This window comes from Equus caballus, chromosome 17 (assembly GCF_041296265.1).
Source record: "Equus caballus isolate H_3958 breed thoroughbred chromosome 17, TB-T2T, whole genome shotgun sequence".
NCBI lineage: Eukaryota > Metazoa > Chordata > Mammalia > Perissodactyla > Equidae > Equus > Equus caballus.
The window spans coordinates 87,821,783-87,840,306 of record NC_091700.1 but is presented as its reverse complement, the minus strand read 5'-3'; the positions used below and the strand labels follow the sequence as shown (position 1 = coordinate 87,840,306).

The 18,524-nt window shown below is 37.8% G+C and overlaps 1 protein-coding gene across 4 annotated transcripts in view; it reads right to left on the bottom strand.

The window, feature by feature from the left end:
- Window positions 1-230: 230 nt before the first annotated feature.
- Window positions 231-18,524, bottom strand: part of IPO5 (importin 5) — a 55,638-nt gene continuing 37,344 nt past the window's right edge. For all 4 annotated transcript variants that reach the window (XM_070239939.1, XM_023621747.2, XM_070239940.1 and 1 more), the window contains 16 exons: window positions 17,810-17,934; window positions 17,629-17,718; window positions 17,374-17,547; window positions 14,759-14,977; window positions 13,647-13,730; window positions 11,763-11,895; window positions 11,553-11,674; window positions 9,877-9,973; window positions 8,530-8,702; window positions 7,428-7,539; window positions 7,286-7,341; window positions 6,087-6,209; window positions 4,286-4,505; window positions 3,189-3,417; window positions 1,607-1,748; window positions 231-973 (listed from right to left, as the gene is read on the bottom strand). In XM_070239939.1, the coding sequence (XP_070096040.1) occupies window positions 887-973; window positions 1,607-1,748; window positions 3,189-3,417; window positions 4,286-4,505; window positions 6,087-6,209; window positions 7,286-7,341; window positions 7,428-7,539; window positions 8,530-8,702; window positions 9,877-9,973; window positions 11,553-11,674; window positions 11,763-11,895; window positions 13,647-13,730; window positions 14,759-14,977; window positions 17,374-17,547; window positions 17,629-17,718; window positions 17,810-17,934 (2,186 nt within the window). In that variant the 3' untranslated portion in view covers window positions 231-886. The remainder of the gene's footprint in view (window positions 974-1,606; window positions 1,749-3,188; window positions 3,418-4,285; window positions 4,506-6,086; window positions 6,210-7,285; window positions 7,342-7,427; window positions 7,540-8,529; window positions 8,703-9,876; window positions 9,974-11,552; window positions 11,675-11,762; window positions 11,896-13,646; window positions 13,731-14,758; window positions 14,978-17,373; window positions 17,548-17,628; window positions 17,719-17,809; window positions 17,935-18,524) is intronic.

Below are 18,524 nucleotides of genomic sequence, written 5' to 3'. Positions count from 1 at the left end.
ACCTAAAAGGACACCAATTGTGAACGGAGTAGATGTATCATTACTTAGCTTAAACTAAAGTGGAAGACGGTAAAAACTAGATGCTTTTAAGTTTGAATTGCATAAGGAAAACATCGGGAAAAAAACATTCAGAGCCAGAGTTATTACTTTAAAAAAATATTAGCTTATTCTTATATTAAAAACATTAAATGAATCAAAGCCAGACAGTACTGAATTTTTACACAAACTTCTTTTGTATTTCAATGTTGTTTATTGAGGAGTGAACGAGAGACTACTGCCAGACATGCCAACGACACTTCACATTCAAGGGCTGGAAGCTGAAAAGCTTTCCAAACTGAGTCACTGCGTAAGCCTTTTGGGAAAAAACTGAAAGTGACATCAAATATGACATCTTCATGCTTGTTGTTTTGTCTTCAGCTTTTTTTCAATTTTTGGATCTACCAGTTTGCTGGTAGGCTTCTTTCTACCCTACGAAAAGACTCACACTCCAATAAACAGAATTAACACTAGGTGTATAGCAATTTGTTTTAACGCACATCTATGCTAACTGATCTTAAAGCTGTTTTGTCTTAAATTTCCTTATGTCTAATGAGAAAAATTAATTTTATTTCCCTTTCACCTTCAATGGGTGGGTTATACCAATAGAAAAATACTCTTCAGTGCTACTGTAGGGCTTACGGGGAACTTCTTCAGTGGCAATGATAGAAATCCATTTAAACACCATTCTCAAACCCAGTGCTTCTCTTCCCGCTGTTGTGGCTTTGCAGAAGAAGGGCCTACACACAACTCTACCATTCTCTTTTGCTCAAAAACAAAACAAAGAAACCTAAACAAAAGGGTAAACGTTTATTTGGAGTTAGTTTTCTGGTGGTGATATCAAGGCCCTTCAAGCAGAGTTCAGGAGCTCCTGTATGGCTGCCTGCTGCTCGGGACTGAGCTGTGCTATGCATTCAGTCCACAATCCTCCAGAAGTCTAGGGAAAAAACAGTTTCACAGATTTAGATTTGGAGAAGTGGTCATTTGGAAGTATTTTAAAAATTGTCATTAGGTAGACTGTAATAATGCCAAAATATTTGCTTTCCAGGTAGATCGATTTGATGAGCATCATTGGAAAAGCAAGAAATCTGCTCATTTCTTTAACGTTCATTTCATCTACGGTAAGTTTTCTTTATTATTTTTGTACTCATAAAGCTACACTAGGTGGATGACACATTCAAGTAACTAACACCGAGGAATTTAAGGAGTAAAAATCATTTAAAAAACTTTAGTAGCTGACAGCTTATTTACTATAAAAATCTCATCTTTTTTTCTTCCGAGATATGCAGCAAAACTTCTACAGAATGAGTATGTGCTAAGCACCGAATGGGTTCAAAATGTCTCAAATTTGAGACAAATATTTTAGTTTTCATAAATGAGAACATACAGCTAGATTATATATTAAGTATAATTCATCTGAGGCTTGGAGACAAGCGAACATAAAAAAGAAATTTCCTTAGCTCATTGGATTTCTATTTCCCTCCTCTAATATAGAAGAATATGGAAAAAAACAAACAAAAAAACCCCAAAAACATTTTATTTCCCCTTTCTCAGTTTAACCAAATCTTACCTGCACTTGGCGAACTACATTAGCCAGACGTTTGGCACAAGGATCTTCATGTTTAATTGCCTCATGCATTTCTCCTTCTGCAATTATACTGAATATTTTGGGCAGATTGGTATTGTTTGGGCCAAGAACGATTGGGTGATTACTGACAAAAGAAAGAGAAAAAACCATATAAATGAAAATTACAGGGAGAAATCACTCAAGCACTCACATTTTCCCTCAACCCTTACCCCAACACGGAATTCTGTTATAATGTCTTTATAAAATGATTATGTGTTCACTAAAATCAACTGCCTTTTAAAATTTAGTAGGAAGAAACCCTGATGATTTTACTTATTAGCTCTTCAGTTTCTTCCCATGTAAGTTGGGAAAAATACTTGGCTCATCTCTCAGGGTTGTTTTAAGGGCCAAACAAAAGAACGCTCTAAGTGCTTTATAAATAATTTGTGACATTAAAAAAAAAAGTAAGATATAACTAAGAATAACAGTTTCTTAACACAAATTTTATTTAGATACTATAAAATGGTTTCTAAAATAAATATGAAGTTCTAAAGGATACACGGGCATTTCGAGAATAAGATGGGAAATAAATTCCAGGCAAGTTTAATGGAAAGAAACGTAACAGTGAATTTAATTAGAATTCAAGTCCTTGTTATTAAGAGAATTTCAGAGTAGTCATTTCCAAGGGAGATGATCAAACAGCCCGACGGAGAACTGGTCACTTCAGAGGCAGAAGCAGATTAGGAGAGTGTAGTCTCCAGGATGGCTGTTACATTCCTTAATGATGTTCTCAGTGGGAACTCACACACAATATTCGTGTGAACTTGACCTTAAATAGCTGTGAGAGAATATGCCCACTGGCCTATTTCTACAACCTCCAGGAAGATGCGTGGCTGTAGCCCTTGGATTTATTCACAGATTTGGATTTATTCATAAAGCAGTAACTAATAATGACAGAGCTCAGATCTGACTAAAATTTACGGGAACTTAGACTTCGAACAACAGACACCAAAGAACATGCCTTTGATTTGATAGCTTCTATACCTTCCAGGTTGTTGCAATTCTTAGATATACTCAAGGGCACAAAACAGCACTAATAATACCAGAGCCTAGGGCCAGATCTTGATTACCCGTCTGGTACATTTTCCTTATACCACTGATTCTTGAGTCCAAAAGAAAAAGACACACAACACACACACAAGAATTTAGGAGGCTCAAAATATGGTACTAACAGTGTACTTCAATTTGATTCTACTAATAGATGATATGTCCATTATACCTCAGTAAAGCTGAAACAATAAAACAAAACTAAAGCCAAACAAATAAATAAATGGGGTGGGCAACAACATAAGAAGGGAACCTTCTGAAAACACCAAGTTCCATGATGCCTCATCTGTTGAATTTAACTCCATAAAGAAAAACTCAAAATTAGATCGGATCATAAGGCAACCTTAACTGTGATATGGTTTCCTAGTATGATTTACAAAGACAGCATTATCACAAACCCAAACGTCTGAAGGCTGTGCACAGGAAGCACTGTTTTATGCGAAGGGGAATGAAATAAGGTCTATCTGTCCTTTCTTACCTTTCAATCAGGTCGCACAGATAACTGAAAGTCTGAACAGCTTCTTCTTTGTCTTCATGTAGTGGAAGCCAAGACAACCAGTGTGGGAGGACTTCTTCAACGTTCACACAGTCGGGCTTGAACTTCATAATTTTCCCTACTGCTGAGATGCAGTTCTCTGTAGCATTGACATTTTCTTTGGTCTTAGAATCAGCAGATTGAATAACTCTTACCAGCAGTGGAAGTGCTTCTAAAATAAGCAATTAAAAAAAGGTGAGTTAAAATCTCATTTTCATACAAATGAACATAAATATTTCCTCCTTTCATCTTTGGTCCAGTTATTGATGATAATGAAGAAACGCTGAAGTTTAAGGAATGTTTCGTCTTCTTGGCTACAGAATCAGAGACATAGTCAGGAAAGGGAGACTGCCCCAGCATGGTCAGGACCACAGCACTGTACTCAGCTAGAGACCCTGAGATGTTAGGAGCCTCCAGAGTCACACTCCTATCACCTCAGGGTACTGAAGCTTTTAAAAGCCACCTAGCTATATTCTTGTTTTAAAAGTCCCATACTAGGGCTGTGGTATACCCTGCAAATCCAAAATGAACTGAACTCTGGAAAACCTGGGTGGGGAGGCTCTGACTCCACTCAGATACCATTTCCATTCCCATTTCTATGAGAATAAAGAGAGCTGGGGCCAGCCTCATGGCCGAGTGGTTAAGTTCGAGCGATCTACTTTGGCTGCCCAGGATTTCACTGGTTCGGATCCTGGGCACGGAGATGGTACAGCTCATTAGGCCATGTCGAGGCAGTGTCCTATAGAGCACAACCAGAAGGACCTACAGCTAGAATATACAACTATGGACTGGGCGGGGTTTGGGAAGAAGAAGAAGAAGAAGAAAAAAAAAGATTGGCAACAGTTGTTAGCTCAGGTTCCAATCTTTAAAAAAAAAAAAAGAGGGTAAATTCATAAATGCTATAGATGAGGTATTTGCAAAAGGGAAGGAGACTAAGACAGAAGTAAGTTTATAATGTTTGGGGGTGTGGAAAAGAGAATGAGGTAGGGATAAAAGGGATGTCTGGAATGAAATGCATGGAACCAAATAAACAAAAGTACCTGTACAAAAAGGACGATAGTTATCTCCACCATACTGTGCCATGACTCCGAGGCCATACGCAGCTGCCTGCCTGACTTCTGGGCTGTTGTCACATACATATTGGAGCATTGGCCTTAAGAAATATTCTGCATATTTAAATGAGGCTGGACTACAGTGTTCAATGACATCATCAAAGATGCACAATCCCCATTGTCTATCTGGCCATGGTCTATGTGGACACTACAAAAGAGAGAATGTTTTTAAGCTTTGAATGTTGGTACATAAAGAATGTAAAAAAATATTCACTTATAAACTATCAGCTTACATGGATATTCCTGGTAATAGGCAATGAAAAACAACAAAGTGACAATCACTTCTTATGAATAACAATCCTCAAACTGTGACACAGATTAATAAAGTACAGGTTTAAAAAGACTTGTGTGATTTGTTACAGAATTCCACAATCTGACATTACCATACACAAGAACTTATATTAGCAGCAATGCATACACATTTACAATGCATATACATTTACATATAAAAGACAGTGTTAATGATGTATTTAAAAAACAATAGGGGCCAGCCTAGTGGTGCAGCATAAGTTCACAGTTCCGTTTCAGCAGTTCAGATCCCAGGTACAGACATGGCACCGCTTATCAAGCCATGCTGTGGCAGGCATCCCACATATAAAGTAGAGGAAGATGGGCATGGATGTCAGCTTAGGGACAGTCTTCCTCAGCAAAAATAAGAGGACTGGCAGATGTTAGCTCAGGGCTAATCTTCCTCAAAAAAAAAAAGAGAGAGAGGAAAAAAAAAAAAAAAAGCTGTGAAAATCTTAACTTTATAGTATTGATTCAACAAGCTAAGAAACATGTGCCTAAATCTTCTGAAAAATGTACTATACTACTAACTACAATAAAATACAAAATTGAGGGGCCAGCCCAGTTGCACCGTGGTTAAGTTTGCATGCTCCGCTTCAGCGGCCTGGGGTTTGCAGGTTCGGATCCTAGGCACAGACCTACACACCACATATCAAAGCCATGCTGTGGCAGTGTCCCACATACAAAATAGAGGAAGACCGGCATGGATGTTAGTCAGGGACCATATTCCTCAAGCAAAAAGAGGAAGATTGGCAATAGATGTTAGCTCAGGGTCAATCTTCCTCACTAAAAAACCCAAAAGACCAAAACCAAGATTGAAAGCCAAAAAAGGGACAAACATCTGATGACCGGTTTTAATTTATAATATATTTTTAAAAATTGAGGGGCCAGTCTGGTGGTGCAGTGCTTAAGTTCACACATTCTGCTTTGGTGGCCAGGGGTTCACCAGTTCGGACCCAGGGTGCAGTTCTACAGACCACTTGTCAAGGCATCCTGTGGCAGGCGTCTCACATATAAAGTAGAGGAAGATGGGTAGAGATGTTAGCTCACAGCCAATCTTCCTCAAAAAAAAAAGCGGGGGGAGGCGGGAATTGAACATATAAGGCCATCATCCAGCATCTATGATTACTGGTTGTACATTAACTGAATTCTCTAGGGCCTAGTGAAAAAAGGATAATCACACTGTTTCCATTTATTAATTTAGCAGGGCATAGATAATCTGAAATAATAAAAAAAATCACATTAGCAAACTTCAAGCATAGATTCAGTGAGAAAATCTCCAGGGCACTGCAATAAACCTGATAAAATTAAAGGTGTACAGTGGAAACTCTTCATGATTCCTAAGATCCACTTTAACTTGCAAGTCTAAGTTTTCAAATGCTGCAATGAAAGAACTCCAGGTGAACTATCTAAAACAACTGTCAGAGAGGTTAACACTTACAATTAAGTTGACAATTAATGGAAGCAGCTGTTCAAACCACGGTAACACCTTTTCCTTGTAGCTACTGAATATTGAGTGTAAAATGTCTGACACTTTGGTCAGAATATAAACATCATTATCATCCTAAAAAAATAAAATAAAAAACACACCCATATGTATTAAAAAGTATCCCCACTATTATTAACAGTAACATCTATTTAAAAAATCTAAGAAATGCAGAAAATTAGATTTCTCATCACTTTCTTAAGAGCATAGCAAGAGTCTAGAAACTGAGGTTACCTCAACAATTGCATGTCATGTCTCTTACCTGCCCATGGAAAGATAAAGGTGTGTGGCAAGTACTGCCTGCACTTATCGCACTTTTCTTGAAACACACTTACAAAATATAAGGTTGAAAAATTATACCAAATTTCAAAGTTCTAAAACACAAGTGTTTTTACTTTAGTATTTTTTTTTTGTTTTCTGCAAGAACATTTCCAATTTTGGAGTAGGATGGTGGAGACATGGGGTCAGTTACTTAAAACATCCATCTCATGCCTAGGAGCAATTTGCATGTCAGCGCGTGAGCACTCTGCAGAGAACTGACACGACCTGCACATTAACACTGGTCTACCAGGATGGCCACATGCCACCCATTCTGGACCCTAAATTCGCAGTGGAAATATGTTTGATGGCATCAAGCGGCTCGTTGAGAAGAGACCTGAGTAACAAGGGGAAGAAGAATTCTATCAACCTGTGCATGTGTATTATGGATAAGGAAATCTGCCTTATTCTGTGGTCCAGCAGAAAGACAGCTCACGTTACAAGAAAGATCTGGCCTTAAGCCCCAGACTGTCAACAGTGTGTGGCTTTAGGCAGTCATTTAACACCTGAGTGTGAGCTCATGCATCTTTAAAATGGTGAAAGCACCACCAAGTACAAATGGTTGTTCCAGGAGGACGTGAAAGAAAACACTCGGTGGGCTCCAGAGTGCTTTCACGTGAGGCACCACAACAGAACGCACACCCGGCATCCAACACACGCACCAGCTCATTTCAGACCACTTATCCTCTAAACTGAAATACACACACATCAGATTCTTCTGTAAAGATCACTGATGATCATATCACAATAAGTCAGATGAATCAGAAACTTAAGCATTTAAAAGTCTTCCAGATGCAAACGGTCATGTAAATTAAGTTCTGAAGGGAATAATTTACCTCATCTTGTAGTGACTCTTCCACCTGTTCATCATAGTCTTCATCTTGTCTTTTAACTAAAACACACCCAAATAAATGTCTTTTTAAATGGTCGCCAAACGGTCAAGGATTACATTCAGAAATAAAAGCATGGAAAACTTACCTTGCCGTAATTCTTGATTTTTAAAATGTTCTTCGAGTTTAGCTTTCAATATACCTCCCAGTTCTTCAAAGTGTTCATTATTAAGGCATCCGTCTCCCATTACTTCAATGCACTAAAATGAGGTTGAGGAAAGAAAGCAACCTATAAGATCTAAGGGTTTTTAGAGTCAAATGTTAAATTCCATTAAGAATCACAAGGAAGCATGAGAAAAATTAACATAACTCAGTACTCTGGAAGATTGAGTACATGAGTAGATATACTCGGTTTGTATTTGTTACCATGCCAGTATTTATCAGAGAAGAATTTTAAAAATATTTTTCTTTTAAACAAGTGCTGAGCATATCTTAAGTGCCAGGCATTATGCTAGGTGCTGAGGATTCAAAGAGGAAACTGACCAACCAGCTTCTAAGGAGATCAGTTACTACACACACACTGTTCAGAGACAGCATTGGAGAAAGGGTAAGTGTGCCCTGGAAGGGCATTACAGGCAGAGGGAATCATATGGGCAAAGGCACGGAAGCATGCATTCTTTGAAAAAATACAGAAGAAATTCTGAACTGCTGAGGTGTAAATGAGGACAAATAAAGATGCTGAAGAAGTGTTGAACCAAACTGTGGAGCAAGAGATGGAATATGGGAAGAGGAGTGACTTAAGTCACTTAAGGAGTCAATTTTCTTAATGCTTGAGAAAAGGAGAAGGAACGGGGAGGAAAAAAGCGAGTGGTTTCTGGAGTAGACCGAGTGAGGCTATTTCAACAGCACAAACAAGAGACAAGGCAAAGACAAAAAAACAGCAATTTTGGAGGGAGAATAGGACAGAAACTAGACGTGAGTTGGAGATGATACCCAAGCTTCTGTGGTTGGATTATTAGGTAAATGATGGTAGAAACTAATCAAGATTGGAATACAAGAGTAGCTACTCTGAAAAAAAAAAAAATTACAAACAAAAAGAATGACAACACCAAAATATTAAAATAAAAAAGAACTGCACATTTTTGGTAAAAAAAAATCATTTGTTACAGCACACACACACAAAAACCCTAATTTATTTAACAAGACTAATAAACACACAACATACATATTATTAAAAGAAAAATATTTACCTTTGCAAAAGAATGCATTATTTCTGAGAGGACATCTGAATCTGGTTCTGTGCCAATGGCCTTGATCAGAGCATCACACATGAAATGCCACATCTGTGTGAGATACTCAGGACCACGAACTCTCGCACATTCCAGGAGAAGAGGCATGGATTCTGCTGCTGCCACTCGAACACGTTTTATTGTTAAGAAAATATAATCAACTATCCTCAAAAGATTATTCTATCATTTTTCTGAAAGTGCTCACTGAGTTAGCAGAGGTGCTAGGGAACTTCTGTTTACCTAAGGTTGCTATCCAAGAGCCTGTGTTAAATATAACATGTGTATAAAAATAGAAGTCTCCCTGCCCCTAAAACATAGCTCCTGTCTCTTCTATCACCTACAATATAGCAGGAATAAGCACTCAAATGTAACCCAAAAACATAATAATGACTGTGGAAGGACCTGGGGTCCTTATAGCATGTCTCAAGACTTTTACTCTCAGTAAAACATGTTTCTAATAAATGCAAGTGAAGCTATGACTTTACTGAGAAAACTATTGAGGGTGTCTTCCTGCAGGAGCCTTCTCATTTTCAATAAAGATTAACTGCCTCTCCCTATCTAACATCATTTGTAAAATAAGGTCTTGAGACTTCCTCTTAAAAACAACTCTGCTATGTCCTCTGGCACCGTGGGAAGTCTCTGCCAGGCAAAAGCTGTCTTCTGTAAAGGATGCCACTACAGAATACTGCATGAGGAACTACAAGGAAGGGGGCTCTGGAGTCAGCCAGATCTGGGTTTGGGTCTGGGCTTACCATTCTGTTGGGCTGTCTTTTTTTACCTATCTATGAAACTGTGTGTGTATAAAGGCCTAACAATGCATCTACACATATTAATTACCACTATCATTATGTTGAGGAGGAAAACATTTAACATGCAGATTTACTAAGAGGTGTTTCTCCCCAAAGGTGCCATCCACATCTGAAAGGTAAGCTTTTGTGCTACAGAAAGTTAAGTATCAGTGGGTCTCTAACCTGTAAGAAACATTTCTTAACCAAAACGTATTTGGGAAAACTAGCAATTATATACAATTGTAAACATTTGTTAATAAAATACCAATCTTTAAAGTCCTTCAGTGGTCCAGAGAAAACTGTCAACTAGAAGCTAGGTAACATTTTCTTTTTCATCTTTTTGGCACAGTGAAACAAAGGCACATGCAAAGAACCAAGCCTACAATATGAAACTACAGCCAGTGCAAACACAAACAATAATGGTGATACTACTTCAGTTAACACGAAGTCTAATAATACTTGAACAAGCTACAATTTAACTACACCTAGACATGTTTTGCATTCAAAAATTGTAGGATATCATCATGGAAATAAAATTTCAGTAAAGGGACCATCAGTTTGACAACCTGTTCAGTGTATTCCACAAAGCCTTCCTTTAACTCCTTAGCATAGCAAACCTGAAACCAAAGTATTGAAAAAGAAGTCAAGATTCATGTTAGTTTGTAAGTATTACTATTTGTTAACAAACAGCAAAATCATAAGGACCACAGAATGTTGTATCCTGACTAGAACTACATTTCAAACTGCATGCAGGACTGTCAAATTAGTCCTCTAACCAAAAAGAACTGTCAAATGGGAAAGGGCTGTGAAATGATTGTAGTCTGTATTGTCATTCGAATGTGGAACACTTCATATTTATTTCTTGTGTGTGAGAATTTAGCAAGTGTCAGCACTCTGAAAATACTTCAAACAAAATATACCACTTAAGAAAAAATAATTTTAAAAGATATAAAAAACTCTGAAAACAACTGTAGCATATCATTTACTTTGTAAATCTGTAGCAAACAGGCTTACATTATTTGGTATTTTTAAAAAATCTTTTCAATAGTGAAACCAAAAATCACAATGCTGTTTTTAAAATTGTTTGTTTATTCTTTCTCACTACATTAAAAGATTTGATAATTTTGTTTACCGATGTTACATTTGTATTTGCCTTCAACTGAGAGAAAAAGCACAAAAATCCAAAATGTTTACAAATTACAGGCACTAAATATTGCTAAGTTTAAGAAACATACATTTAAATGAATTAGAGAACACAACAATGCTTTATTAACACAAAATAAAATTTAAGCCAATAACTTTTACTTAGGGTTATCTCAATTCTATCTTTTAAAAAATATATTATCCCTCATTGTCTGTAACACACTTGCTCATAAAGGAGGAAAAAAAAACCCTCAAAGAAAGAGAACTTAAACATTGATCCCATAATACTGTAAGAGATAACCACTATAAACATTTTGACTTTCCTACCATGTTTGTTTACACAACTGGAATCATGCCAGTTTTATTTTTAACATTATGACCACAGTTCTGTTCATTTGTTCAAAATAATATTCCTCAGTCATCTACTATATACTAAGCACAACACAGACAAAAACCTTTGTCCACATGTAGCTTTGTAATGGCTGCATAATACTCCAGGGTACAGTAATTATTGATCTTCCTAATAACAGGTCTTCAGGCTGCTTATTTTTCTCTTTTTTTAAATTAGAAACAGCACTGATAATGAAAGGTTTTAGCTGCATGAAATCCAGGAATGGAAATGTTGCGTCAAAAGATTTCCACACTTCATTTTTTAAAGAATATATCACTAACTCTTCAAAACAATTTCTTCAGGGGCTGGCCTGGTGGCGCAGCGGTTAAGTTCGCACGTTCCGCTTCTCAGCGGCCCGGGGTTCACCGGTTCGGATCCCGGGTGCGAACATGGCACCACTTGGCAAAAGCCACGCTGTGGCAGGCGTCCCACATATAAAGTAGAGGAAGATGGGCATGGATGTTAGCTCAGGGCCAGTCTTCCTCAGCAAAAAGAGCATGATTGGCAGTAGTTAGCTCAGGGCTAATCTTCCTCAAAAAAACAAAACAAAACAAGAAACAAACAAAAAAACACCAATTTCTTTAGCATCATGAAAAGCAATCTTATGAAATGTATTATGAGAAGTTGTAAAACAAAGTTTAGTAAACATTATCATAACTTACCAGCATCTGACAAGCAGTTGACTTTTCTTCCAGTCCTGCAGTTTTAATACCAAAACTTTGCTGATCTCCTAGGTTCACAAATTCCCAACCATCATCATCACTCATATTCTCCATGTCTTGGGCTATTAAAGGGAAGAAAACAAATTCAGGTTAAAAATAATAACAAAGAGAGAAGTTTTATAATTTCTATGTCCTCACAAAGACACCTACTATCTAAAAGGGCTACTTCAGGCTTAATTGAAGCTGTCTTCATTAAAGGCCCCATAACCACTGGAAGGTACTGCTGAAATTCTTTTCCAAGGATTTTGCACATTCTGGCCCATGCTGAGATCATGTAAGAGATCTGGGGGGAAAGATTACAATTAAATTAAAATTGATTTAAAAACAAGGGGTAAATACCACATCATAAAGAAAGCCATTTCCCTATCTCACAGAAACAATTTTTTATTTTACATACATGGCTCTTGAAGCAGTAAGCACATTTTCTAAGGTCACATACTTAAAATGTTCGGAGACAATAACAGAATCACTGTGAACCTCTACATTGGGATGCAGACAGTAGGTGAGGCAAAAGAGAAAGAAGGACTGTGTCTATTTTTCCTCCTTTCAACAAGCAATATATAGTTTCCCCTAATAGCATTTGAATCATGTAAATAAAACCCTCTTAAACATATCAACTTCTAGGCACTAATATTCTTGAAGGTAGGAACATATTTTACTTGACTTTGTATCCCTACTGTCTAGCGTTCCATTCATTAAACATTTATTAACACCTAAGAAACAAAACATCCCTTTCTTTTAGTTGTTTTAATTTTCCACGTAAGTGACTGGGTATATTTAAGACACCACTTCTCCTACTACTGTGTTTACAACGACTTAATCACCTGCAAATTACCTACAATCTGGTTCTAATTCATCATCTCTGCAACCCAGAAAGAGACTTTTACTCCCCAGTATCTGTCTATCTCACATAAGTGCGTGTGTGCTTGCGTGCGTGTGCACACACACTCCCCACTCCTAATTTAAAAAATAAAACAAAAGAAAAAATCCCAATTTTAAGTGTAAAAATGAAGTGCATTCATTCCACAAATATGCCGTGTTTTCCACGTGGCAGGCACTCTACTAAACGCTGATGCAGAGGGGAGTGAGGGGAGTACGACAGGCACAGCCCTTACTGCCCTCCTCTCAGCTCACGGTCCCCTCTGCCTCCTCCCAGTGGCAGTTTGCTAAGTATCCTTCTAACCATTTATCTATATACAGACAATGATACATGCATACTTAGGTACTATTTTGCATACTATTAAAACACATACACACGTTGTTTATATTATACTCTATCTTGTTTATTCTCTTTTCCTATTTAACCTATGGGAAATAATTAGTGTGGCTGTGTAAAATCAAAATTTAATTCAACAATTATTTATTGAGTGCCTCTTATATGTTAGGCACTGTGAATGCCATGAGGATTATGACAGACATTTAAGATGTCATTACCACACTGTGTCATAGGTACCCACCATCAAGACTCGTACAGGACGTGAAACATGAGCAGGAGTTGGCCAGGGTGAGTCGGGGAGGATTCTTTTACGCTAAATGAATGTTTGTTCACAGGCAGAGAGAGAAGAGCACAGCAAGTTCTAAGAAGGTTGGATTTCTGTCTTTTTCTTTTGAGAGGGGAAGGAAGTCATGTGGCATTCAAAGGGCCAGGAGACTTCCAAACGGAGATTGCCAGTAAGTGGTTAGACAAATGAACCTTGAATTCAGAGAAAGATCTGGAAGTTACAAGCATATAGGGGAAAACTTAAGCCATGATTATGGATGACACTGCTCAGGGGGAGTGACGAGATTACAGAGCCTAGGACGACAGAACCCTCAAGAGCACCAAAAACTTGAGTCAGAGGAGAGTAACAGTCTACAATAAACTGAGAAAATACGGCCTGAGAAGCAGAAGGAAAACCAGGGAAGAAATGTCTCTGAAACCAGGGGTTGAAATTATCTCAAGAAACCTATGACTCAATTCCTTTCAGCACATTTAACTCTGCACTATGCGCAACTCCTAAGTGGACCAAGATGAATGTGTGAAGGCTGGTTTACCTGAGGATCATCATCTTCCATATCACTGAAGTCCGTCTGGGTCTTCAACAACAGCTGCATCACATCTGATGCATCTTGCATGAACTAGGAGAAAACATGTAGGAAAATCGACATCAATATTACTCATTTCTTGTGTAATAAGAAAACTTTCCAAAAAACCAATGACATTTCCCACACGGATCATAACCTCTCAGATAAAAACATAATACTGAAAAATTTTCACCTATATCACAACGGACTTACTGCTTTTTCTAGGAAAATATTTTCCAGTGAAGGTCAAAGTGAAGTGCAGTATAAAGATACTTCTCAAGGCATCAAGTTTTGGTCTACGGCTTATGTATTTCTAACAGTAAAAAGATAACACAAATCCAGAAAGAAAATTTTGGATTGCTCCATAGAACTGGATAATTCTCATTTAACTCCCTGTTCTGGCAATCTTCATTGTATAAACAGGCAGTGTTTCAAAGATAGTTTGAAAGCCAGATAGAGTGTGGGACACAAAATGTTTCACTGATTAGGTTCTCAGTGTCCTATAGAAGAAAATTTGTAAGATAATATTGATGCTGATTTTGGAGGAGACGAGAGAGAGAGGTTCTATGTTGACAGTTCTGAGAATCACAATGTGAGGGGTCGAGACAGAGGAACTTCTTTTGGATTAGTTTTGAAAACTATGAGATGTTGACTGGGAAGAAAAACACACAGGCAACGGTCCTTGCTAATCATTTTCCGAACAGCTATATGTACATAGATTTTTCTCTTAGGACACCTGATGCTTTTTGGATTAATAGGAAAGCAACTGGAATGTTTCCAAGCACATGTCTAAATGGGTGAAACTAAACATATGGATCTTGAACTCCACATCCCTCCCAAGAGAAAGACCGCACATGTGATAGGGAAAGGGGGAGGTTTCAAGCACATAACTGAGTTAAGAAGAAATCTTAATATTAACGATGAAAAAATGAAGGCAACAATTTAATTATATATAAAATAGGAGTAACATAAGATGATAGAAAAACAAGCGTCTAAAACAGCAATTATCAGAAGGAAAAAACCCTCAATGCCTCCATAGCCAAATTACATACAGTAAATTCAACGTACTACAAATCACTTACTTTTTCCTTCCCAACAGCCAGACCAATGAGGCTGATGCATTCAATAGTTTTTCCTCTGAGAAGTCTGAGTTCCTTTTGAACTGCGTTCTCAACAATGTGCTTTAGTGATGGCATAAATAAGTCATAGTAGGGGACAAATTTTTCCTCTGCAGTATCTGCAACTGACGCGATAGATGTCACAACTTGTTCCAAAACTAACTTGGTGCCTTTCTGAATCAACTAGGAGAAGGAACACACAAAACATAAATTATGTAAATGAAGAAATACTCCCCTCAAGTTCCCAAACACTTTCTTGAAATACCAGGTTAAGACTACTCTCCAGCAGCCAGTGTGGAGACTATAGGTTTTGGAGTAAATTTAAGAATCCCTATTGAACTATTTATGTGGGATCTTCTCTCTCTCCTGTTAAGAGTGCTCCTTACTCATTTTTGCTTTATCTCAAAGCACAGCTAGTTCTCAAGCAGAAAACTGACTCCTCTTAAAATTTTTGTATCCATTAAGCTTAATGCCTATCCTTCCCATTCATCTTTCCTTTAATTCCCACTACTTACTAGATATTATGTGCTGTCCAACTATGTTATGGAGAAAACTCCCTTTTTGGTCCATGCCTTTACCTTCTCATCTGACTCTCTCCAGAAGATATCACTAATGATACCACTGGGCAGTGCCCTCTCTTGCACTCATTTCTCCATCTTGGTGAAAGAGATGAGATCACCCTTTCTCCTGCACCAAAGATCTCTAGTATTCTCTGACTTGGCTAGTAACAACCTTACTGGATATTTGCAGCTGGGCTCATGCTGTCATCTAGCACTCTTATTTTGTAATTGTGGATTCATGTGAATGCTTGACCCAGTAACTACTCCAGATTTTCTTCATTCCCCTCATTAACTACAACCACACTCTCAGAAGAGCTCTTGACTTTGTATCATGAGTTCCACCACACCTTTAAAAGGTTAACTTACTCCCTTCTTCTGTATCTCACCATCTGCTTCATGTTTAACGTCCCAACCTACCTCTGATCTCAAAGGAAGGTCCTTCCTTGGCTACCCTCTCTTCACACAACTCTTGCTCACATACTTTATCCTCCTCCCCATAGCATCTCAGCAACTCCTTCCTTCAGTCCTTACCTATCTCACACTGGCCGTAAGAGAGAGGCAAGACAATACAGAGACTCTCTTCGCACTTTCACCCCTACCCAAACCTACTTGTAAAGTCAGATTTGATCCATCTATTCTTGATTTAACCAACCAACTGATCTGCCTTCAACTTGCATCTACCTTCTTCTGTCTTTAGGTACACTTATGTTATCATATTCTTAGTCTGCTGTCATCTGACACTGAACACTCATCCTGTTTCAGATCCCTTTCTTTGCCTTCTGAGACTCTGTATCTCTCGTCTTCCTCCCAGTTCTCCTTCAGACGAGTGCTGTGCAAAATGTGGCTCACGAATTGTACCAGCCCATAATGAGATCAGGTACAGAAATTGAGTGTTAGAAACGTCTATAACAATTTGACAGTAACTTTTTATCTGTTGAATAGTAAAAAAGGTTTTTATTTTGTATGTCCTTTCTATTCCTATTATTTTTATAGCAGTAGTTTATTTTCATTGTATGAGACAACAAACTGGGCTTCAAGCTCTGCCTTTCTTACCTGCATCTTCTCTCTCACACACTGCTGCACTATCATTATTCAATCATTTTTAGGGTGCCTCTTACTTAAGCTATAACCAGAAACTGTCTTCTATTTGGATGGCCAGGACTTATTTTAAAAATTCAACATATTTAACGCAAAAAGGATATTCTTTTTCACATCTTCTGTCACCCAGTTTAGGAGAATGGTCAACATTTGAAAATTCCTTCTCTTTGATCCTTCAAAATTCAAACTGGCAGAAAGAAACTGCTAATGCTTCCCGCAAAACATCTTTTAGAATCACCTTTTCCACCAGATTGCCACTATTACCATCTAAGCTCCCTGAACAATGATCATATGGTCTTGCCTTCAATCTTTTCCCTTTTCTGTTTATGCCTCACGATGCTACCGTGCCAATTTCCTACAATCACATTGCCATGATTTCTTGTAGCAGTTAAGAACATAAAATGGTTCTTCCAAATTTACATAAATGAGAGTTCAAGAATAACTGCCTTGTTTTCAAGACGATTCATATACAGTCCTGCGCAGCTTAACGACTGGGATATGTTCTGAGAAATGTGTTGTTAGGATATTTCACTATCGTTGTTAAGTGATTTCGTTGTCGTGCAAACATCATAGAATGTACTCACACAAACCCAGATGGCATGGCTTACTCTGTTCCTAGGCTATGCGGTCCCAATCTTATGAGACCACCGTTATACATGTGGTCCACAGCCGACTGAAACACTATGTGGTGCGGGACAGTACCGATTCTACCTAACCTTTAGGCCACACCTTTCCCAGTTCCAATACCGGCCCATTCTCTGGTCAAGCCTGAACTACTCTACTCAGAACAGCCTTGACTGCCCTCCTCCTAACTTTCCATCTGTATGGCCATGCTGAAAAGTTCCTGTGTCTCCAGGTCTGACCCATCAAATTAACCTAAATTAATCTTCACATAGCAGGCTTAAAGATCTTGAAACTTACCTCTTGAAGTTTAAGTACCATGATGGAATGCAGATGTTTCACTAAATTATCTAAATACGGAATAAGTAGGGACTTGGGACAGTCCTCAGTGAAGTTAATGAGAGCAGCAGCCGCATGGGCCTGCACTCGTTGATTGCCTTGGTCTTCCATGGTCTGCAGCAGAGCTGCAATCACCTGTGAAAAGAAATCATATAAGCACACACTTTGAAATGCCACCCTTCTCACAGTTTGAGTGTTTGAGAACTTGTTACTTACCTTCTCATGGAATTTCTTTTGGAAACCAGGTGCAAAATCTGTAGCCATCTGTCCCACAGCATTACAGGCTGCATACCTTACTCTTGGATGCTAGAATATGTTCCTTTGCATTAGTAAGGGCAATGGATTCCCATGTGAAACTGCGGTAATAATTATGAATCAAATATTTACTGGTACTTACAGGATCCTGAAGAAAAAGCAAAACAAAATTTACTATCTCATTTAGAATTCCTTCCATTTGCTGGTGGCATCCTTCACCAATAGCGGATAAGGCCATTAATCCTGCATGCCGATATTTCCAGTCAGCTATAGAAAAGGATTACACACGAAAGAACAGCAATTAGACACTACAAACATGTCATTCTAATAGTTAGAAGTATAAAAACATTCTCCTTATTTGGAAAAGAATAACGAAATATTTTTATACATTTATTCATTAGAAAAATGGACAGAAAAAGTCCCTGACTGGATTACTTCATTGTAAGACTGGTTATGTCACCCACACATTTCTATTCTAAAAGTTAAAAGACAATATGGAAGCAAAGAGCTTATTAATATTTATATCAACTACTTAACAGTTTCCCCCTAAAATTTACTATAAGCAATAAATATCTGGATTTTTTGTGTCACACACTGCTGTTTATTGACTATAGATCCACTGATTTCCATGGTCACATTTCTTAAAAAAGAAAAGTCAAGAAAAGATGCTGTTTTTAAAGAATCTCTATTTAATAATATGGTAAACAAATATGGATGAACCTTATTTGCATCTAATAATAATAATGGCTACTTGCTTTTTGGTTGATAGAACATTAGCTAAGCAACTGTTTATTTTACTGGACTTCATATCCTATTCTAAAATATAATTTCCCTGACTGTCATTTCTAAATATTTAT